The sequence below is a fragment of the Rutilus rutilus genome (genome assembly GCF_951802725.1).
Source record: "Rutilus rutilus genome assembly, chromosome: 20".
Classification (NCBI taxonomy): Eukaryota; Metazoa; Chordata; class Actinopteri; order Cypriniformes; family Leuciscidae; genus Rutilus; species Rutilus rutilus.
The window spans coordinates 27,116,794-27,140,646 of NC_140225.1; the positions used below are offsets into that span (position 1 = coordinate 27,116,794).

Genomic DNA, 23,853 nt, shown 5'->3' on the forward strand with positions numbered 1-23,853 from the left:
TGTGCCAAAAAAGATGACTCCTCCACAGGCCCTGGGATGAGCGGCCTCCCATTATCGCTCCCCAGCCGGTGACGTAAACATCTGTCGAGATAGCAACTCGATGGCAAAGAGCTCCCAACACCGGAACCTGGGAAATGAACCAGTATTTCCTCCATATAACCAAGGCGCGGAGACACCGCTGCGTGATCTTGATCGTACGAAGTGGGTTTCCCCTCGGGGAGAACCCTCTGGTTCTGAGCCACCACTGCAAGGGTCTCATGTACAGTAGGTCAAAGGGAATCACAATGGACCTGCTGCCATGAGGCCCAACAGTTTCTCGAACTGTTTCACAGTGCGTGACTGCTCATGTGGGATAGGAACCAGTATTACCTCCATATAACCAAGGCGCGGAGAAACCGCCGCATGATCTTGATCGTACGAAGTGGGTTTCCCCTCGGGGAGAACCCTCTGGTTCTGAGCCACCACTGCAAGGGTCTCATGTACAGTAGGCCAAAGAGTATCACATTGGACGCTGCTGCCATGAGGCCCAACAGTTTCTCGAACTGTTTTACAGTGCGTGACTGGCCTAGCCTCAACTCTTTTGTGGCTCTGAGGATAGCAGCTACACGAACGGGCAATAGTGTCGCATCGTGACTGAATCCCATACCACACCAAGGAAAGTGGTTCTCTGTAATGGAGAAAGCACACTCTTCTTGGCATTGAGTCTCAACCCCAATTTCTTCATCTGAGCGAGAACGACATCTCGATGCCGAACCGCTAACTGCTCTGATTTCGCCAGAATCAGCCAGTCATCGATGTAGTTCAGAACGCGTAGCCCTGCAGCCTGACGAGGCCAGAGCTGCATCTACGCACTTTGTGAACGTGCGGGGTGATAGAGCTAGACTGAATGGAAGCACCCGATAATGGTATTCTTTGCCCCCAAAAGAAAACCACAGGAACCTCCTTTGTAGAGGGAGGATGGAAGTAAGCGCCTTTTAAATCTATCGTGACAAACCAGTCCTCGGATCTGATTTGAGTCACGATCTGTTTAAGTGTGAGCATCTTGAACTTGAGTTTCATGACTACACGATACAACAGACGGAGATCTAAAATGGGACGCAACCCCCCCCCCCCCCCCCCCCATCCTTTTTCGGAACAATAAAGTAGCGCTGTAAAACCCCGATTCTCTCACGGGCGAGTACACCTGCTCTATAGCTCACTTCGCTAATAGAGACTCTACTTCTTGCTCCATTACCAGAGCCTGCTCGGGATGTACTAGCATGAGTAGCACCCCGTTGTAACAAGGTGGAGGAGAATGAAACTGGATTCTGTAACCTCTCTCTATTATCTGCAGGACCCATGGAGATATATTCGGCAGATTCTTCCACTCTGTCAGAAAATCTACTAAGGGTACCAGTCTCTCGAGACTGGCCTCTGATGTTATTGTAACAGCCACTTCGGTGACCTGAAGCATCCTGGCAGGAAACAACCGAACTGACTGTTTTTGAACCCCCCTAAGAGGGTGCGAGTTTGACACGGTGTCGTGGTGACACTGATCCATGTGCTCGCTGGAGACCACTGCGCCCCGAGACCAAGGGTGCAGGGTTGGCAGAACGGCCTCCTGAGGGCACCGAGGTGGGGCGGGCACCGTATACTGAGGTGAACACCGCTCCACCCCGGTCGGGGTTGCCCCCAGAGGTCTGACACCAGTGGCATCAGGACCTTGGCCGAAGCCTTTTTCACAAAAAAAACAGTCCTCAGATCCATCTTCTGCTTTAAAGGCTTCTGTTGAGAATGCCATTCTGGTCCCCAATATTTCTGAGGGGGAGCACAGGAAATTACACTCTGCCTGTACATGGAGTTTGTTAATGGCTAGTGCTGCTCCGCCCAGCAGCCCCATATATGAAGTTATAAACTCCAAACTCATTGTACACAGGAGATTGAGATGGTTTTTAGAATCTTCAATTCCCTTAACTCAATGCTCAGCACATAATTTTACCATTTAATTCCTCCAAATAAAATGTAGTAAAAGATCAACCAGACACAGTCTGGATGAAATGCTGAACTTATACATGAATCTAACTAATGAAAGTCAGATAAGCAAATTTAAATGCAGCCCACTTATTTAATTCCTCAGAATCAAACAGCAAAAGATCAACCAGACAAGTTAATATAGTCTGTGGCTGAATATATATTTATATATAAGCTTATATATAAAAATAATTTCAACATACAATAAAAGAACCCTAAATTCGTAGCTTGCAACACACTATGTATCTCTTTAATCAATGCATTGCATTTGTATAACCACTGGATTCTTATTGCAGTCTTTTATAAATAAACAGTAGCACGGGGAAACTCTTGATAGTGAACACACGTCGGAAATGTTCATGAATGAACGTAGCCAGTCCACTATTATTGTTATAGCAGACCCCGTAATCTACGCGCTGCCTCAGCACACGCGAGATCCGAGATCGAGTAACAGAATCTTTATTGCAGACCCGTAATCTACGCGCTGCCTCAGCAAACGCGAGATCCGAGGCAAATAATCTTTATTGACTTTCTTCCCTCGAGAAGAAAGCCATCGGGAGCAGAGCTAAACTCTCGATAGTGCAAAAGTTACACGTCGGGAATTTATGAATGAACACTGTCAGCCCCCTTATTTTACTAGAGCTGACCGTGCATGCTCCACTCCCAAACAAACAACACATGAATCGCGTGTGTCCCCACTCGTAATGAAGCGAGGGCAGGGAGGAACACACAATCCAAAGCTGTTTGCTCCCCATACTCCTGTCTAGATATATATATAGATATATATATAATGTGCTTGTGGTTGTGGACATGTATCGATGCTCAGCACTCTACCTCCTCAGAGATAGACTGCTGAAACACCGGGCTCTCTACACTGTAAAAAATTTGTAACACTCCCAAATCAAAAATTTCAATTGACTGATAACATCTAAATTTGTCAATTGGCCCAAGTGAAATTCTGTAAATTCTAAAATTAAATGTACAGATTTTCACTTGGGCCAATTGAAAAATGTAGATGTTTTCGGTCAATTGAAATTTTTGATTTGGGAGTGTTACAAATTTTTTACAGTGTAACCAGGACGGAAGAAGCCGCGGCGCGGGCTTCCGATCGCAGAGAGAGAGCGCTGGATCCCCCGGATAAAGCAGAGAAAAGGCGGAGCCCGTCTCTAACCTCTCCGCGAGATCCATTTGCGAACCCACAATACCATCTTCCGTGCTGCCTCGGCAACACGGGGTCGGTACTGCGAGGAACGCGAGCCTGAACACCCTCCTCAAAGAGTGACAAGCGGGAACGGAGCGAGTACGATAGTAACTCGCAATGCTCGTTGTCAGCACCCTCGAGCGCTGACAGAACATGCTCCGTTCCAAACAAACAACACATACATCGTGTGTATCCCCACCCGTAAAGACAGAGGGCAGGGAGGAACACACGATATAAGGTTGTATTGTTCGCCATAATATCTATGCTTGTGACAGACAACAATAAATAACACAGACAGTATAACACAGAGCGCTTGCTGAGGCACAGAAGCTAGCGCGGTTTTAAACCGGATGTCCTTTATCCTTTCCTGGTCGTCACGTCACCCGCCCGTGACGCCCACTCTCGCCATTGGACTAGTTGATACAAGTGCTTCAGACGCAATCAGCAGAAGCGTTCCCAAAGCGTCATTGACGCATCGCGAGTTCCCTCGAAAGGGAACTGTTTAATATTAGCAAAGGCTAAATTCTTTCTTCAGCATTTTTGTAAAAGCATTCGGCCAATTAAATCAGAGGAATGCTAATATTATAATTTCTTACATTCTTGTATATGTATGTAGCCTGGGTGCCAGCCCGAACCCCGCCCACAACATTTTTTGGTCGGGAAGTTCGGTCTGGACTCGCTCCGTTGAGGAGCTATTATGCCCGAACAAAAATTGTTCGGACCAATCAAATTGTCAGGGCGGGCTTTATACGATGATGGACAGATGAGCAACGGTAATGTAATCATCCACGTCACCAAAGAGCGCCTGATTTGAATTAGTTTACAACAAAGACGACTGCTGCTGGAGAATTGAGATTTCACGAGCTCACATTTACAAATAAGTCAGATAGAATAAATGCGTATATAAGAGTTCACACAAATAAGTCGATAGAATAAATGCGTATATGACGTGCTGTCCGAGGAGAGGGCTGTGGGCTCGGTAGCCATACTCCCCCCGTATTCCTGGTTGTGAGAGAACAAGACAAGAGTGAGGATTCGGGGTGGTGGAGGGATGCTGAAAAACTGTCAAGGAGTGTTAGGTAAGTTGACAGAGTGAATATGCTTCCTCATGCTGATATAGGGTAACGTTAGACATGGTATTGTTTGATGACAAGTTGATATTGGATTGATTATTTGTACGTGCTCCTCCCGAACTTTGTTTATGAAACATCATGTGTAGATTCCGCCATCGCGTCTGTTATAGAAGATATCGGCAGCGCATTCATTTTAAAAGAGGAACAGAGAGCCGCGACATTTTTTTTATTTTTTTTTATTTTATTTTTTTATTAAATGCTTGTAGAAGCCGCGACATTTGTTGGTTGAAAATATGAATGAAGAACATGCGTCATTTACTCCGTTGCTCTGATTGGTTGTAGGTCTATCCAATTGAGTGCAGAGTTTTTTTTTTTTCCTGGTTCGGTTGAGACACCCCATAATCAAATCTCTATGGAGCAGTATCAGACTCACATTCTGACTAGAATCTGAGTATGACGACGTCAGGCTAATATGTATGATAAATATGAAATAATTCTCTTCTAAATTCAGGCACACGATCATGTAAATACATTGCCTGACTACATCAGACTTCGTACTTCCGCTCAATTTCAGTTCGCTTCTGTACTCAGTCTGAGATAGCGACCGTTTTCCCCGTTTTCCTCCAGCCTCAAAACAGCCGGGCCAATCAACGAACAGAGGGCGGGCTGAGAACCGTAACGTAGACGCTGATTGTACCGTGGATGCGTAGATTTACTTCACATAATCTGCAAAAGTCGTTCACAGCCATGTTCACTCCGGTATTTCGCTCGATGGTTTTGTTTTCGCATCATACATGTGTTTACAGTGGAAGTCAGATGTGGCTGAGCATGCGCATAACACACGCCATAACCAAACGTTATGTGATTGGCTTATGGGTAACCAATTATTTTAAACTTCAGACAAGCGCCCCCCCCCCCCCCCAACCCCCCAACCCCCCAACCCATATTCAGTGTGCAAATTAAACAAAGAAAAATTCAAACCTCTTTTAGTTAGTGTCAGTCTACATAATAATAGTTATAATATTAATCCCATGATAGTAGCCTAATAGCCATATATTGTAAAACAAATGCACTGAAAAATAAAGGTAATAATAAAGGTTTTAAAATAAAATTAATTTTGTACTAATTTCTATACTTGAAAGAGTATATTTCTATACTTCACATTAAAGATGTGATTGGGCCAGCCCAGTGTCAATCAAGAAAAGAACCAATGGGCCGCTGAACTACATTTTTCATGGGGTGTCAGAAAAAAAAAATTAACGCTGACTTTTTTTAACCATGCATTACACCGGCACTAACCCATGCGCTGCCAATTAAGCAAAACAAAACGAATGGGCCGCCGATGTACGAGTTTTATGGGCCGTTAAGACAAAAAAAAAAAAAAGTATGAGATGTAGGCTACATCTCCGGGAATCTCCCGGTAGTCCCGATGGCCAGTAGCCTACATGCCTGGACGTCACACTTTAAATCCTACCTGTTGCCTTTCACCATCCACTTATTTATAGTAGCTGCTGTCGCATCAATTGACATGCCATCTCCTTTTCCCTCTTTCTTTTTCTATTTTTAGTCCCCGACAGCTTTTTTGCTTTATCCATCTTTTTCGACGAACTCACTTAGCCTACATAACTCGTTCCTGCTCGCTCAGCGCCCGCGCCCGCCCCCGCCCCCGCCCGTCCGCTCGCGATTTTTAAATTATTATTTAATTCCTATTTTTAACAACATGAAAAAGACTATTCAAACATGACATTAAAATATAAATATAAAAAAATTACAGACATTTCTTGGGGGTGCTGGGCAGGTGCTATGGCTATTATAGGGGGAGCTATACAGCACCACCGAGCTCCTCCCTGGCGCCGCCACTGATTCTGCGTCTGCTCCAGTCCTTCTGCCTCCACAAAAAGACCCCTGTGAAACTTTAACCAGAGGCGGACAGAGTACACAGCTTCATTACTTGAGTAAAAGTACAGATACCCCTTGCTAAATTTTACTCAAGTACAAGTAAAAGTACTACAGTCAGATGTCTACTTAAGTAAAAGTACTAAAGTACTTGTTTTTAAAAGTACTTGAGTATCAAGAGTACAAGAGTACATTTTCTAAATATTGCATTACTACTGCCACAGTGCTTACATTGGTAAACACAGCAAACACTTGAAGCGAAAACTATCATTAACTTGTTCAGAAAATTGAAATAGTCTGGCGAGGTGGGGCCACGGTTTCGGGATGCGAATTTTTTTTTTTCAGGATGGTAGGGGAAGACTCATGAATATTCATTAGGGAAGTCATCCCTGATTGGTCTGATGACCTACCCACCCCTAAACCTACCCGTCACTGGGGGTCTTATGACCTCCCTAACCCTGCCCCTAAACCTACCCGTCACTGGGGTTAAGACCAATCAGGGATGACTTCCTTAATGAATATTCATGAGTCTTCCCCTACCGTCCTGGGAAAAAAAATACTCCCAGGATGGACCTGCTGCGTCTTCATCCATTGTTTCGTCCATGGTTTCGTCTCTTATCTAAATCTGACCATGGAGTTGACTTTGGCGGAAAGCTGAAGGTGATTGCTGATAGGCTGTCCCAATCAGTGGCGCCTGCACAATCCAATCACATTTCAGAGGGAAACAACAAATTGAGGGTTTCTGAGATGTTTCTTTTTTCCTTTTTTTTTTTTAGAAGAAGTAACGGGTACTCACAGTTATGAATAGAAATGTAGTGGAGTAAAGAGTACAATATTTGCCTCTCAAATGTACTTGAGTAAAGTCATGAGTACTCCCCAAAAATGATACTCGAGTAAAGTACAGATCCCTCAAAATTGTACTTAAGTACTGTACTCAAGTAAATGTACTCCGTTACTGTCCGGCTCTGACTTTAACTGCTGCTCCAGTGCTGCCTTCTGAGAGAAATACACTTTACTTCACATAAACCTCCTGCAGTTTAAAAAATAGCAATATTATACTGCAATATTATATAGAAAAATGTAAGGATTATTTTTCCTTAGTAATATTTAATTTTTTTGCTGTATTTTATTTATATTGCTACCATACTGTACATGCATACTATATTAATCTAATTTTACTTGTATTATTGTGTAATACACACAATGTATGTTTTGAAGCAAGCATTTATAATCCTTCTCTTTTTTCTTTTCTTTTCTCCTTTTTGTTGAATCAGAGAGTAAGAAATACCTCTGCTTAATTCCATCTGTATTTTTTTGGTCAATATGTTGAAACAAACACTGTTTTTGTCTTTCTTTTATTATCTCTCTTATTGGTAAAACACCAATAAAAAAGAGTTAAATTAGAAAAATGTAAGGAGATTTTTAACCAATGCAATGAATGCTGACCATTTTAAAGGCACACTATGCAGTTTCCGTTTTTCTCAAACAGCGACCCCTAGAGTCGTGCAGAGCCGTCTCTGCACTCTTCCGACCATGCTTTCTTCGTCGACTCTGCCACGTCTGAAATGCGTGCTAGTGTCTTCTTCCATTGAGGCTGCTTCATATGTTGTTGATGTATGTGACGTAGTGCCGTAAAGCAAGTCATGATTCTGGCTAGATTTCTTGGGACGCTACCTCTCAAACTTGCATTGCAGGGGGTTTTCACCCCTCTGTTACAGTAAAATATTATCAAACTGTTTTTCTCAGATATTACTGTGATAAATACTGTGATGATACAATTTAAACCACTATTTGGCATTAAAGTAATGAGTATAAGAATCTCATAAATTTTACTGTATACAAAGTATAATTTCTATGGTTTTTGGTGAAATACGACTGGGGCTTTTTAGACACTTTTGTTTTTTTACACTTTTACCAAAATGCATCATTAAATATTAAATAGCAATAAAATAGATAAATCTGAACTGCAAAGAATAATTGTAAAATATCAGCTGTCAATGTTTTGTGATCAAACGATTTATTATTTTTGTATCGTGATGTATCAGCGACCTGGCAAAAATTCAAAATCTAAAGAAAATGCAGATGCACAAGTGCTTCCGTCAGTCATTCCAGCCTCAGAAACTGTAGCAGCCAATCAGAAGCCCTCTATAGTTCCGGAACAAGTGGACAACTTAGTTATACTTGATCAAAACGAACATCCTATTCAGTATGAGCGGGTGGTAAGGACATTGCACTATGATCCATCACCATAAACTGCAGGCTATATTACTCACACTATAAGACATGTGTATTACCCATGCACTTGACTCAGTCACCAGATATACCAAAATGTTAAAATATGAGCTTGACCTTATGTATTCCACCCATTAAGTCATTTTGAACGATATATTTATGACAGTTTTTCCCCACCTCAAAGACGGATGCATTTTTTCAGGTGATCGTGAAAGGGGAGAATGGACAGTTGTATGGTGTCCCATCTGTGTCTATAGGGGGCCCTCAGATGTTACTACCTCACAGTCAGCTGTTGAAAGTAGCAAACTCATCTGGTAATGAATTATGTTTTTTATTATTAAATATATTACTGAGTATTGCTTTTCTAATTATATATACACACACACACACACACACACACACACACACACACACACTGGACACTTTATTAGGTACACCTGTTCAACTGCTTGTTAAAGTGATATTTTACAGCTGGAAAGATGAATGTGTATTTAAATTGGGTCATTTATGTAGTAGAAATGTGAAATTATTTTAGAAGTTTGTGCCTTCTAGAGAAAGAAAAGCCAGAAAATGTATTTTTGGCTCATGTGGATGAAAGACGTGCCCTACGAGGCCACTCCCAAGCCACGTCTACCGGTTACAGAGGGCAGTATCGGAAGAAATGATACAACTAGGCTACTAGTTGACTCGAAACTGAAAAGACGCCGTTTTATCGTGAGATCCCACCCCCTATGGGCGGGTTGAAACCATGCGGATCTAGCTCAGGCCAAAAAAGTCTCAGATGAAGCAAAATTACGATTTTTGCGTCATCTGAGTTTTTTTTCCAGACACACAATACAGAAATCTCTCGTCTCAGGAGGACATGAGGGAGGGAAGCATGGTCTTTCGAAAATACTACCGGGTATCTACTGATACAAAGCTTTATGCTAATCGGTGAAGTATCCCTTTAACGCAAATATTTAACTCTAGCAACTCAATGAATTTAGGCATGTAGACATGCTCATTTTGAACTTCACCAGATCGTGACCATCAGAATGGAGAAGAAAGGTGATTTAAGTAACTTTGAACGCGGCATGGTTGTTGGTGCCGGACAGGCTGATCTGAGTAATTCAGAAACTACTGTCTACTGGGATTTTCACACACAACCATCTGTAGGGTTTACAGAGAATGGTCAGAAAAAGTAAGAATATCCAGTATATCCAGTGAGCAGCATAGAGCAGTTCTATGGGTGAAAATGCCAGAGGTCAGAGGAGAATGACTAGACTGGTTCAAGCTGAAAGAAAGGCAACAGCAACTTAAATAACCACTCGTTACAACCAAGGTCTGCAGAAGAGCATCTCTGAATGCATGTAATGGTGTGGGGGTATTTTCTTAGCACACTTTGGGTCCCTTAGTACCAAGTGAGCATTGTTTAAATGCCACAGCCTACCTGAGTATTGTTGCTGACCATGTCCACCCCTTTATGACCACAGTGCACCCATCTTCTGATGGATACTTCCAGCAGGATAATGCACAATGTCACAAAGCTCAAATCATCTCAGATCATCTCAGATCATCAGTTCACTACACTCAAATGTCCTCTAATAAAGTGGCTGGTGAGTGTGTGTGTATGTGTATGCATATACTGTATAATAGAGTAGTAACATCTAATAATGAAGAAATGAAATAGAACTAATAAAACTACAAAAAAAAGTTTGTTGAGACAAACTTTAAGTTGGCTTGAGAAAGCCGGACCAGAGAGTTTGAAGAAGTTTAAAGTAGTCTAAAGTTTAAAGTTAGTTTAAAGTTTGATTGATAGATTAGTTAGAAAGAAAGAATAGTTGGAAAGAAAGATTTGTTAGAAAGAAATATTAGTTAGTTAGAAAGAAAGAAAGAAAGAAAGAAAGATTAGTTAGAAAGAAAGAAAGATAGATAGATATATAGATAGATATATGGATTAGTTATAAAGAAAGAATGAAAAAATTGTTAGAAAGATAGATTAGTTAGAAAGAAAGATTAGTTAGAAAGAAAGAAAGATGGATTAGTTAGAAAGAAAGAAAGAAAGATTGATTAGTTAGAAAGAAAGATAGATTAGTTAGAAAGAAAGAAAGATGGATTAGTTAGAAAGAAAGAAAGATGGATTAGTTAGAAAGAAAGATAGATAGATTAGTAAAAAAGAAAGAAAGAAAGATGGATTAGTTAGAAAGAAAGAAAGATTCGTTAGAAAGAAAGAAAGATGGATTAATTAGAAAGAAAGATAGATAGATTAGTTAGAAACAAAGAAATATGGATTAGTTAGAAAGAAAGAAAGAAAGACAGAAAGATGGATTAGTTAGAAAGAAAGACAGATTAGTTAGAAAGAGATAGATAGATAGATAGATAGATAGATAGATAGATAGATAGATAGATAGATAGATAGATAGATAGATAGATAGATAGAAAAAGTTTGAAGATAGATAAAAAAGTTTGAAGATAGATAGATAGATAGATAGATAGATAGATAGATAGATAGATAGATAGATAGATAGATAGATAGATAGATAGATAGATAGATAGATAGATAGATAGATAGATAGTTTATACATATAATGGTAGTTTAATTGAGTCTAGGGCTTCAGAGAGTTTAGATTTGAGTTTTTGGGTTGTGCACTAGCCTTGGCTCAATTTGAGCATTCTGCAATGTAAGTCTATGGGATTTTTATGGTTTTTAATATAATTTTTTAAGAAAACTGAAAGTCAAATCAGTCTGAAAAGATAGCAACTCGAGTCAGAACAGTCTGAAGGTCTGACCCGAGTTTGGAGTATGTAGAGTTAAAGCTCTAGGAGGACTTAGAGTCAGAAAATTTTGGTTCAGAAGAATAATAATAAGTTTAAGTACAATATCAGTAAGTTGGCTTTCCCAAGCCAACTTAACAAACAGAAAATGAAAAGAATAATGAAGAAAATTGGTTGCTGTCCGGTTCTGCCATTTCTTTCTGTTCTGTTAAATAGGAATCTTTGTGGAGAAAAGACAGCAGTCAATCATCACATCCACAAAAGATAATGATGGCACCCATAGTTTATCTGCACTAGCGGCTCAGAATGTCACTGGTATTAAAATTCAGAAAAAAGGGTCAGTAAACCTTGTTTGCACATCATTATATCTGTCACATTCTGTATCTAATCTGAAAGATTAACTTTCCTATTGTGTTTGTTGCTTTTTATTGCAATTTTTTTTATTATAAACTATGCTTTTTTTTTAACAGCCGATTTGTTTTAAATGTTGAAAAACACTTATTTGAACACAGATTTTACAAGTCTTGCACAAATATGGAGCTAAATGGAGCTGGAAAATATGTACTGGATTAGTAAAAAGCATTCATATGCATATGGAATGGGTTGACAAACAAACTACCCAATTAAACTCCTGTTCTGGCTCAATTTATCCCTTGCTTGAACAACAAGAAAACTGCTTCAGGCCATGCCCTATTCCTGGAGTTTAAGTGTACCTTAAATTATTGACAGTTTTACTGAAATGTTTTCTTATTTCTTTCAGTTCACCTGATGTATTTGAGCCCCCAGTGAAGCCATTACCACCAGGGGCACCAAACTTGGCTCTAAGACTGCGTGGGTGTGAGGTTTGTCCAGTCGAAAAAGGATAAATTGAGGGGTTTTTTTTGGGGGGGGGGGGGGGGGGGTGACAAAACTTTCACTTATAAAAATTTAAATAATAGCTTAAAAAAGTAGTGTAATATGCATGGAAATAGCCTAAATGCATTGTACTTTTTCTATTGTGTGTAGAGCGCTCTGTCAAACAGATCATCTGATGATGTCAAGCTAATGTGGCTTGGTGAATCTTTTTTCTGTGTGATTGTTTCACGAGGAACAGAAGATTGGAGAATCGTACCGTGGTTACTGTAACACAGAGGCAGAGCTTGAGGCCGTTCTGCTTCTACACAAGCAGCAGACTCACGCTGTGTTTGGCACCTGCCAATCACCCTCACCGGCTAAACCTGCTACCAGACTCATGTGGAAATCACAGTATGTGCCCTACGATGGCATTCCCTTTGTTAATGCAGGTAATATGGCCCTTTTTGCTTGTGGGATCAGTGGTACGACTTTATGTGAGATACCCTTATTTAAGTCTTAAAGCTGTTTAGTCAAGTAGTCTATATGTTATTTTAATGAGTTTTGACTATAATTCAAAATTGGAATTTTAATCAATGTCTGTAAATTTGGGGACTTCTGAATGCTAGCGGTATATTGGCTCACAAAATTGGCAAATGAAACTTTAGCAGATACGCTTGAAAGAAAGAAATACTTTTATTCAGTAGGATGCATTAAAGAAATATAAAATGACAGTGAAGGCATTCATAAAGATTAAGCAGCAACATTGGTCAGCTAAATCAACATTAGAATGATGACAGAATGAGTTCTTGTCATCACAGGAATTCAATTTAAATATATTTCAACAGAAGACAGTTAATTTGATATTTTTTTGGGGGGAGAAACAGACCAAGGGTGCGTTCTCCGAAACTACCTTAACGCTACGTCGTTCTTAAGTTGTACCTCAAAATTGTACTTAAGTACTGTACTCAAGTAAATGTACTCCGTTACTGTCCGGCTCTGACTTTAACTGCTGCTCCAGTGCTGCCTTCTGAGAGAAATACACTTTACTTCACATAAACCTCCTGCAGTTTAAAAAATAGCAATATTATACTGCAATATTATATAGAAAAATGTAAGGATTATTTTTCCTTAGTAATATTTAATTTTTTTGCTGTATTTTATTTATATTGCTACCATACTGTACATGCATACTATATTAATCTAATTTTACTTGTATTATTGTGTAATACACACAATGTATGTTTTGAAGCAAGCATTTATAATCCTTCTCTTTTTTCTTTTCTTTTCTCCTTTTTGTTGAATCAGAGAGTAAGAAATACCTCTGCTTAATTCCATCTGTATTTTTTTGGTCAATATGTTGAAACAAACACTGTTTTTGTCTTTCTTTTATTATCTCTCTTATTGGTAAAACACCAATAAAAAAGAGTTAAATTAGAAAAATGTAAGGAGATTTTTAACCAATGCAATGAATGCTGACCATTTTAAAGGCACACTATGCAGTTTCCGTTTTTCTCAAACAGCGACCCCTAGAGTCGTGCAGAGCCGTCTCTGCACTCTTCCGACCATGCTTTCTTCGTCGACTCTGCCACGTCTGAAATGCGTGCTAGTGTCTTCTTCCATTGAGGCTGCTTCATATGTTGTTGATGTATGTGACGTAGTGCCGTAAAGCAAGTCATGATTCTGGCTAGATTTCTTGGGACGCTACCTCTCAAACTTGCATTGCAGGGGGTTTTCACCCCTCTGTTACAGTAAAATATTATCAAACTGTTTTTCTCAGATATTACTGTGATAAATACTGTGATGATACAATTTAAACCACTATTTGGCATTAAAGTAATGAGTATAAGAATCTCATAAATTTTACTGTATACAAAGTATAATTTCTATGGTTTTTGGTGAAATACGACTGGGGCTTTTTAGACACTTTTGTTTTTTTACACTTTTACCAAAATGCATCATTAAATATTAAATAGCAATAAAATAGATAAATCTGAACTGCAAAGAATAATTGTAAAATATCAGCTGTCAATGTTTTGTGATCAAACGATTTATTATTTTTGTATCGTGATGTATCAGCGACCTGGCAAAAATTCAAAATCTAAAGAAAATGCAGATGCACAAGTGCTTCCGTCAGTCATTCCAGCCTCAGAAACTGTAGCAGCCAATCAGAAGCCCTCTATAGTTCCGGAACAAGTGGACAACTTAGTTATACTTGATCAAAACGAACATCCTATTCAGTATGAGCGGGTGGTAAGGACATTGCACTATGATCCATCACCATAAACTGCAGGCTATATTACTCACACTATAAGACATGTGTATTACCCATGCACTTGACTCAGTCACCAGATATACCAAAATGTTAAAATATGAGCTTGACCTTATGTATTCCACCCATTAAGTCATTTTGAACGATATATTTATGACAGTTTTTCCCCACCTCAAAGACGGATGCATTTTTTCAGGTGATCGTGAAAGGGGAGAATGGACAGTTGTATGGTGTCCCATCTGTGTCTATAGGGGGCCCTCAGATGTTACTACCTCACAGTCAGCTGTTGAAAGTAGCAAACTCATCTGGTAATGAATTATGTTTTTTATTATTAAATATATTACTGAGTATTGCTTTTCTAATTATATATACACACACACACACACACACACACACACACACACACACTGGACACTTTATTAGGTACACCTGTTCAACTGCTTGTTAAAGTGATATTTTACAGCTGGAAAGATGAATGTGTATTTAAATTGGGTCATTTATGTAGTAGAAATGTGAAATTATTTTAGAAGTTTGTGCCTTCTAGAGAAAGAAAAGCCAGAAAATGTATTTTTGGCTCATGTGGATGAAAGACGTGCCCTACGAGGCCACTCCCAAGCCACGTCTACCGGTTACAGAGGGCAGTATCGGAAGAAATGATACAACTAGGCTACTAGTTGACTCGAAACTGAAAAGACGCCGTTTTATCGTGAGATCCCACCCCCTATGGGCGGGTTGAAACCATGCGGATCTAGCTCAGGCCAAAAAAGTCTCAGATGAAGCAAAATTACGATTTTTGCGTCATCTGAGTTTTTTTTCCAGACACACAATACAGAAATCTCTCGTCTCAGGAGGACATGAGGGAGGGAAGCATGGTCTTTCGAAAATACTACCGGGTATCTACTGATACAAAGCTTTATGCTAATCGGTGAAGTATCCCTTTAACGCAAATATTTAACTCTAGCAACTCAATGAATTTAGGCATGTAGACATGCTCATTTTGAACTTCACCAGATCGTGACCATCAGAATGGAGAAGAAAGGTGATTTAAGTAACTTTGAACGCGGCATGGTTGTTGGTGCCGGACAGGCTGATCTGAGTAATTCAGAAACTACTGTCTACTGGGATTTTCACACACAACCATCTGTAGGGTTTACAGAGAATGGTCAGAAAAAGTAAGAATATCCAGTATATCCAGTGAGCAGCATAGAGCAGTTCTATGGGTGAAAATGCCAGAGGTCAGAGGAGAATGACTAGACTGGTTCAAGCTGAAAGAAAGGCAACAGCAACTTAAATAACCACTCGTTACAACCAAGGTCTGCAGAAGAGCATCTCTGAATGCATGTAATGGTGTGGGGGTATTTTCTTAGCACACTTTGGGTCCCTTAGTACCAAGTGAGCATTGTTTAAATGCCACAGCCTACCTGAGTATTGTTGCTGACCATGTCCATCCCTTTATGACCACAGTGCACCCATCTTCTGATGGATACTTCCAGCAGGATAATGCACAATGTCACAAAGCTCAAATCATCTCAGATCATCTCAGATCATCAGTTCACTACACTCAAATGTCCTCTAATAAAGTGGCTGGTGAGTGTGTGTGTATGTGTATGCATATACTGTATAATAGAGTAGTAACATCTAATAATGAAGAAATGAAATAGAACTAATAAAACTACAAAAAAAAGTTTGTTGAGACAAACTTTAAGTTGGCTTGAGAAAGCCGGACCAGAGAGTTTGAAGAAGTTTAAAGTAGTCTAAAGTTTAAAGTTAGTTTAAAGTTTGATTGATAGATTAGTTAGAAAGAAAGAATAGTTGGAAAGAAAGATTTGTTAGAAAGAAATATTAGTTAGTTAGAAAGAAAGAAAGAAAGAAAGAAAGATTAGTTAGAAAGAAAGAAAGATAGATATATAGATAGATATATGGATTAGTTATAAAGAAAGAATGAAAAAATTGTTAGAAAGATAGATTAGTTAGAAAGAAAGATTAGTTAGAAAGAAAGAAAGATGGATTAGTTAGAAAGAAAGAAAGAAAGATTGATTAGTTAGAAAGAAAGATAGATTAGTTAGAAAGAAAGAAAGATGGATTAGTTAGAAAGAAAGAAAGATGGATTAGTTAGAAAGAAAGATAGATAGATTAGTAAAAAAGAAAGAAAGAAAGATGGATTAGTTAGAAAGAAAGAAAGATTCGTTAGAAAGAAAGAAAGATGGATTAATTAGAAAGAAAGATAGATAGATTAGTTAGAAACAAAGAAATATGGATTAGTTAGAAAGAAAGAAAGAAAGACAGAAAGATGGATTAGTTAGAAAGAAAGACAGATTAGTTAGAAAGAGATAGATAGATAGATAGATAGATAGATAGATAGATAGATAGATAGATAGATAGATAGATAGATAGATAGATAGATAGATAGATAGATAGATAGAAAAAGTTTGAAGATAGATAAAAAAGTTTGAAGATAGATAGATAGATAGATAGATAGATAGATAGATAGATAGATAGATAGATAGATAGATAGATAGATAGATAGATAGTTTATACATATAATGGTAGTTTAATTGAGTCTAGGGCTTCAGAGAGTTTAGATTTGAGTTTTTGGGTTGTGCACTAGCCTTGGCTCAATTTGAGCATTCTGCAATGTAAGTCTATGGGATTTTTATGGTTTTTAATATAATTTTTTAAGAAAACTGAAAGTCAAATCAGTCTGAAAAGATAGCAACTCGAGTCAGAACAGTCTGAAGGTCTGACCCGAGTTTGGAGTATGTAGAGTTAAAGCTCTAGGAGGACTTAGAGTCAGAAAATTTTGGTTCAGAAGAATAATAATAAGTTTAAGTACAATATCAGTAAGTTGGCTTTCCCAAGCCAACTTAACAAACAGAAAATGAAAAGAATAATGAAGAAAATTGGTTGCTGTCCGGTTCTGCCATTTCTTTCTGTTCTGTTAAATAGGAATCTTTGTGGAGAAAAGACAGCAGTCAATCATCACATCCACAAAAGATAATGATGGCACCCATAGTTTATCTGCACTAGCGGCTCAGAATGTCACTGGTATTAAAATTCAGAAAAAAGGGTCAGTAAACCTTGTTTGCACATCATTATATCTGTCACATTCTGTATCTAATCTGAAAGATTAACTTTCCTATTGTGTTTGTTGCTTTTTATTGCAATTTTTTTTATTATAAACTATGCTTTTTTTTTAACAGCCGATTTGTTTTAAATGTTGAAAAACACTTATTTGAACACAGATTTTACAAGTCTTGCACAAATATGGAGCTAAATGGAGCTGGAAAATATGTACTGGATTAGTAAAAAGCATTCATATGCATATGGAATGGGTTGACAAACAAACTACCCAATTAAACTCCTGTTCTGGCTCAATTTATCCCTTGCTTGAACAACAAGAAAACTGCTTCAGGCCATGCCCTATTCCTGGAGTTTAAGTGTACCTTAAATTATTGACAGTTTTACTGAAATGTTTTCTTATTTCTTTCAGTTCACCTGATGTATTTGAGCCCCCAGTGAAGCCATTACCACCAGGGGCACCAAACTTGGCTCTAAGACTGCGTGGGTGTGAGGTTTGTCCAGTCGAAAAAGGATAAATTGAGGGTTTTTTTTTGGGGGGGGGGGGGGGGGGGGGGGTGACAAAACTTTCACTTATAAAAATTTAAATAATAGCTTAAAAAAGTAGTGTAATATGCATGGAAATAGCCTAAATGCATTGTACTTTTTCTATTGTGTGTAGAGCGCTCTGTCAAACAGATCATCTGATGATGTCAAGCTAATGTGGCTTGGTGAATCTTTTTTCTGTGTGATTGTTTCACGAGGAACAGAAGATTGGAGAATCGTACCGTGGTTACTGTAACACAGAGGCAGAGCTTGAGGCCGTTCTGCTTCTACACAAGCAGCAGACTCACGCTGTGTTTGGCACCTGCCAATCACCCTCACCGGCTAAACCTGCTACCAGACTCATGTGGAAATCACAGTATGTGCCCTACGATGGCATTCCCTTTGTTAATGCAGGTAATATGGCCCTTTCTGCTTGTGGGATCAGTGGTACGACTTTATGTGAGATACCCTTATTTAAGTCTTAAAGCTGTTTAGTCAAGTAGTCTATATGTTATTTTAATGAGTTTTGACTATAATTCAAAATTGGAATTTTAATCAATGTCTGTAAATTTGGGGACTTCTGAATGCTAGCGGTATATTGGCTCACAAAATTGGCAAATGAAACTTTAGCAGATACGCTTGAAAGAAAGAAATACTTTTATTCAGTAGGATGCATTAAAGAAATATAAAATGACAGTGAAGGCATTCATAAAGATTAAGCAGCAACATTGGTCAGCTAAATCAACATTAGAATGATGACAGAATGAGTTCTTGTCATCACAGGAATTCAATTTAAATATATTTCAACAGAAGACAGTTAATTTGATATTTTTTTGGGGGGAGAAACAGACCAAGGGTGCGTTCTCCGAAACTACCTTAACGCTACGTCGTTCTTAAGTTGTACCTTAAGAAGTACCTTATCGTTAATACGTGGTTTCCGAAACCTTCTTAGTTAAGTATACCTTCTGTAAGTCATACGTTCGTAAGGTTGGTCTGGAGCGCTCTTAGCTATACCTTATCGCTGCTGACGGTTCATACCGCTAGTGGCCACCACTACGCAAAAAGCTTTTTTACATCGCAGTTTAATTACACATAGAAAATTTTATATGAACATTTAATATAAAATCTGATTTAGTATTAAAATTACATTTTTACTTTACTTTAAAATTTTACACATAAAATACTTAAGTTGTTATAGCCTACACCCAGTGTATGGAAGTGTTTTCATTAATAAAGTTTCCATACACTAATGGTTGTTAGCTTTTTTAATTACTATCCTAAGGCACATCAGCTGGCGAACCATTTGACAGAAAAGGCTTAGGAGTCTATATAAAGAACGATGAGTTTACACAAACTTTATAGCTATGGCAGCGAGACAGCGAGTACTTGTTTTAAATCAAAGACGGCGCCGTCCGCGGAGCCAGTTAGTGTATGTCAACTACATGGCTGGTGGATAATCAGCATACGTTGTGGAGAACATTAACACACTTATGGCCGTGAGGGTTTGGGATTGCACACATGCTAAATAATAAACACATACTCATATTTATTTCTGCATGTACATATTTCAATGAGCCCCGATAAATGCAGTTTGTACTATTTCTAAAACGCTTCTTTATAAAGAACATTGTTTTCTCAATACTTTACCTATACCGCTGTGAAGGAAAGAGCGCACAATCGATCATCGAGGCATCGATATCAACCTATTCAGCGCCTCCACCATGGACAGCGCCTGCTAAGGTCGAACTTAAGAAGGTTTACCTTAAGCAACATCCTAAGGTATAGTTCGGAGAACACACGTAGGAAAGGTATACCTGTAGTTAAGGTGTACCTTTTAAGTCTTCGTAGCGCGCTAAGAGACAACGTTATCGGAGAACGCAGCCCAGATCATTATGGAATAAAACAATTTAAGAGATAATTGCAACTTTTTATCTCACAGTTATAAACTTGCAATTCTGAGAAAAGTCTGACTTTTATTTATTTTTCACTTTTATTTTACATTTCTGACATTATATTTTGCAACTGCGAGTTTATATCACACAGTTCTGAGAAAAAAAGTCAGAATTGCGAGATGTAAACTCGCAATTGCATGAAAAAAAAGTCAGAATTGTGAGATAATTACCCTAGTCACAATTACCCTTTTTTATTTTTTATTCTATGGCGTAAACAAGCTCCCATACTTATTTGTCCAGATCTTTGTTCAATCAAGTTGTTTCTAGAATGAGAATGCTTGCAATAGCTGCAATAAATGTTCTTAAGCCTTGATTGAATGCTGTTGTTGCAGATAATGTAATGGTTTTACAATATGCACACAAAGTCATTTTATCTTGATCTTTAATATGGTTTTAAGGGAGCAGAGCCATTGTGATGGAATGCCAGTTTGGTCCACGGAGGAAGGGCGTTCAACCTAAAAAAGGGTCAGAGCAAGAAATGAATCAAAACATACTCTACAAAGCAACCTGCCCTGCCAGGTACACACAACCTACAGTTGGGCCAAGCACAACAGATCTGTTCTGTGCACAGGAAGTTCATTATGAAACCCACACTGTAATATTTGACCATTTTTCTGAATATATATTTAAAAAATTAAGAACATTCCCGGAGTACAAGGTTCCTACAGACCCCAAAGTGGACAAGAAGGTAGTGCGACAAGAGCAGGAGAAAGCCCTCTTCAACCTCAAGAAGAGTTTATGGGATGTTGGAGGCATTGTAAGGTATAAACATCTAGCCATCACAGTCCATCACATGACTGCAAGGTTCACTTCATTCATTTACATTCGTGACAGGTATTACACCCAGCTCCCTACAGAGAAAGCCCACCTGTACCATGACGTGGACACTGCAAACCTGCCTCCACTTCCAGAGCAGATCTGCTTTGCAGAGGAAGAACAAAATGAAGATGAAGAGACAGAGGAGCTGGACAGTGAAGCCATGCAGGATGTCACGATGGAGGACGGGGCATCCCTATCCTCTCGACTATACCCGCTCGTGGCAGAGAAGATCTGTGAGTTGGTAGCACAAGGTCATAACCAAGTTTACACAATCCGCAAGCAGCTCAGGTATGACTCAGATGGTTTCAAATCTCCTTTGTTTTATTTGCTAGAAAAATATTTACCGTTGCTTTGTGAACGCCCTGGCAGGAGGTTTGTGGAACATGAGATGTTCAAGTCAGAGGAAGTGCCTGAGAGACACAATCTGTGTTACTTTCCCACTGTCAATGACATCAAGAACCACATCCATGAGGCTCAGAAAGCTCTTCAGCTGACGGCGGGACCACTGGCTACCTCAGATGTGGTGTGAACAGTAAACATGTTTGTAAAGCACAAGTTTGTAAGATTGGTGAGCACAAATATGCCAACCAAGCCAAAATGTAGTAAGCATTTATTTTTACGTTTTTGTTGTTATTGCAGTGGAAAGCAGTGGCTAATAACCTGCTTCCAGAGACTTTGACCCTCACTCCTGCTACTGTGGATGGTAAAATACTGTTGAAATATTGTTTGAAATTCGACATACATTATTAAAACAATAAGTGTTTAATGACTTGAGGCTGGAATACACTACAGAATTTTTGCCCAGGTTTTTGTCATAGTAGCTCAGTGGGTAGCACTGTCACATCACAGCAAGAAGATCCCCGGATCGAGTCCCGGCTGAGCCAGGAGTCCTGTCTGTGTGGAGTTTGCATGTTCTCCATGTGTCTGCGTATCCTCAGTCATTCAGTGTATGATGCCCAGTTTTTCCACCAGCGTGTGTATGATGCCTAGAGTTTTCAAATCTGTTCAGAAGTTGTGTAATGTATTCCAGCCTTTAACATCTTGGAATCATTCAATACAATTTAGAGAGTAGAGGAAAGGTCCTGCCTCAAAAAGAAAGCACATGCCTGTAGTCAAAGTATAAGCATTGTTTACCCTGCCACAGAATCTAGTGTACTGCTGTTATATTGACAGTGTCCAGAAGGAAGGACTCTTGGAAAAGAGTGACACTCTTTCTCCAGAGGCTGTGCAGCTCTTCAGCTCTCTCAACTTACTGCAGCCCAAGATCTTTGCACATCTCCAGGTGACCCTGTCCTGAAATTATAATTTTTTTATATGGATCTATTCTTTTATTAAATGAATGCATTAATTTTTTAAGTTTTTAATTTCTGAATAAATGTAAAAAGTTCCAGGGTGATCAACTGTTCTGATAGTATAATTGAAGAAACAAACAAAAAAAAAAACATTAAAATTAAATGCTTGAAAACCTTATTACATCATTTTTGTATACATTTTTGTTTTGAACTTTTTTTTATGTTCCTATTAACTTATTAAAATGTTATTTCAGAGCTTTCAAAACCTCTAGTTTTAACTTTAAACATTTTAAAAACTTTTGTTGGTTAATGCGAACGTTAAGGGAACATTACATTTTATAATTTTGCAAACATTATGTGAAGGTTACCTTTGGAATGTTCTCTGAACATTCTGAAACAAGTTACAAGTTAAAAAAATGTTAGATAAACATTCAACTAAAATATTTCAGAAAAAAAATCATTGTTTTTGTGCTAAAGTTTTGAGAACATTATTTAAAAACATATAACTTTGAACAAATGTTCTGCTCGGCATGAGCTGGTGAGTGTGACCTCGGTGACTAATGCCGGAGCTGAAGGTGGCATCACACAGATCTTGTTAGAGGACGGACAGGCCATTCCAGTCAAGATTGTGGACCCTGCAAGCATAGGTAAGTACATGGCACCACAGAAATAAATAAATTTGTTTGTTCTTATTGTTCAGCTTTGACTCCCTCAGCAGACGACACTTCAGTTAAATAGGAGAGTGGGAAATCTATGGATGTGTCAGCAGTCAGAAATACAACAACGAGAAAAGAAAACAAATGTCCATTTCTGTGACAACAGCGATTGACGATTGAGCTCTTTGACCAATGGAGGACTGATTCATTGTTTCAAGTACAGTATTATGATAACATGAACTCATGCAATTATTGTATTATTATTTGTTTCCATTTACCATTATTGCTATTTTAATTTATTACAGTGGCGACTGGAGAAAAAAAAATCAATTTCTCAAAAGTATGAATGAGATCAAAATTAAATATTTAAAGCTAAATGTTTTCTGTTGCATTCTATTCACACAAAAAAACTATTTCACAACTTTTTATAAGAATATCTTATGAGTATTTCTGCAGGTATTCCTACCCTTTGAATAGAAGCCTAATGGATCCCTGCGGTGGACTTTTTAAAGTCCCCCTGTGGTGAAATTCAAGTTGTTAATGTTGTTTATATGTCTGTGTGGTGTTTTTAATATGCTTTAAGACAAACCATGTGCAAATTCATAGGTCAGCAACACTGCTGAGTATTTTCTCCTTAAAACTGCAGTGAACCAAAGACGCAGTTTGAAATCGATGGTGTTTATGATGTCACAAACTACCTTGTAACCAGTCAGATCAACATGTGATTGTCAATGAGTGGATCCCTGAGCTGGTTAATTTGCATATTCATAGAATGGTATACTAAATGAGGTAAGGGTGTAGAGTTACATTCAAGCTATTTTAAGGCATGATGATTTTTTTTTTTCAAGGACAAAACAGAAGAACAGTAGAAGAAGAACAGTGTCTGTTTATGAAGTTCAGATTACTGTTATAGTGTTTACCTGTGAATAGTAATTGTTGTATTTTAATAATTTTCTCTGCTTGCCTGTATTTACTAGCCTGGTATACATTTCAGTTATGTGCAGTTTTCTCTAATAGGTGAACAATCTGCCACATGTGGAAATCTGCTGGATTACTCTCATCATTTCAGATGTCATATGACTTATATCAGCACTTTTTAATTGCACCTGCTCAAACTGGATTTTTCTTCATTTCTGTCTGAAAATTTAGTCCTAGCCCTATGCATACCACTAAACCTAACCCTTCCCATAATTATCCCTAAAATCAGTGGGATATCAGTGAATTGATAGGTGAATAACATGTAGAAGCATCTAACCCTGGTT

The 23,853-nt window shown here is 38.6% G+C and overlaps 1 protein-coding gene across 1 annotated transcript; it reads left to right on the forward strand.

The window, feature by feature from the left end:
* Positions 1–9,485: 9,485 nt before the first annotated feature.
* LOC311279634 (calcium-responsive transcription factor-like) lies at positions 9,486–21,940 on the forward strand (the record flags this gene model as incomplete). Its single annotated transcript, XM_084391261.1, has 15 exons — positions 9,486–9,516; positions 11,383–11,503; positions 11,927–12,008; positions 12,254–12,449; positions 14,105–14,250; positions 14,466–14,577; positions 17,216–17,336; positions 17,760–17,841; positions 18,097–18,286; positions 20,223–20,586; positions 20,659–20,931; positions 21,013–21,166; positions 21,283–21,346; positions 21,449–21,620; positions 21,817–21,940. The coding sequence occupies 15 exons, from the start codon at positions 9,486–9,488 to the stop codon at positions 21,938–21,940; spliced, it is 2,232 nt and encodes a 743-aa protein (XP_084247387.1).
* Between the last annotated feature and the right edge of the window lie 1,913 nt (positions 21,941–23,853).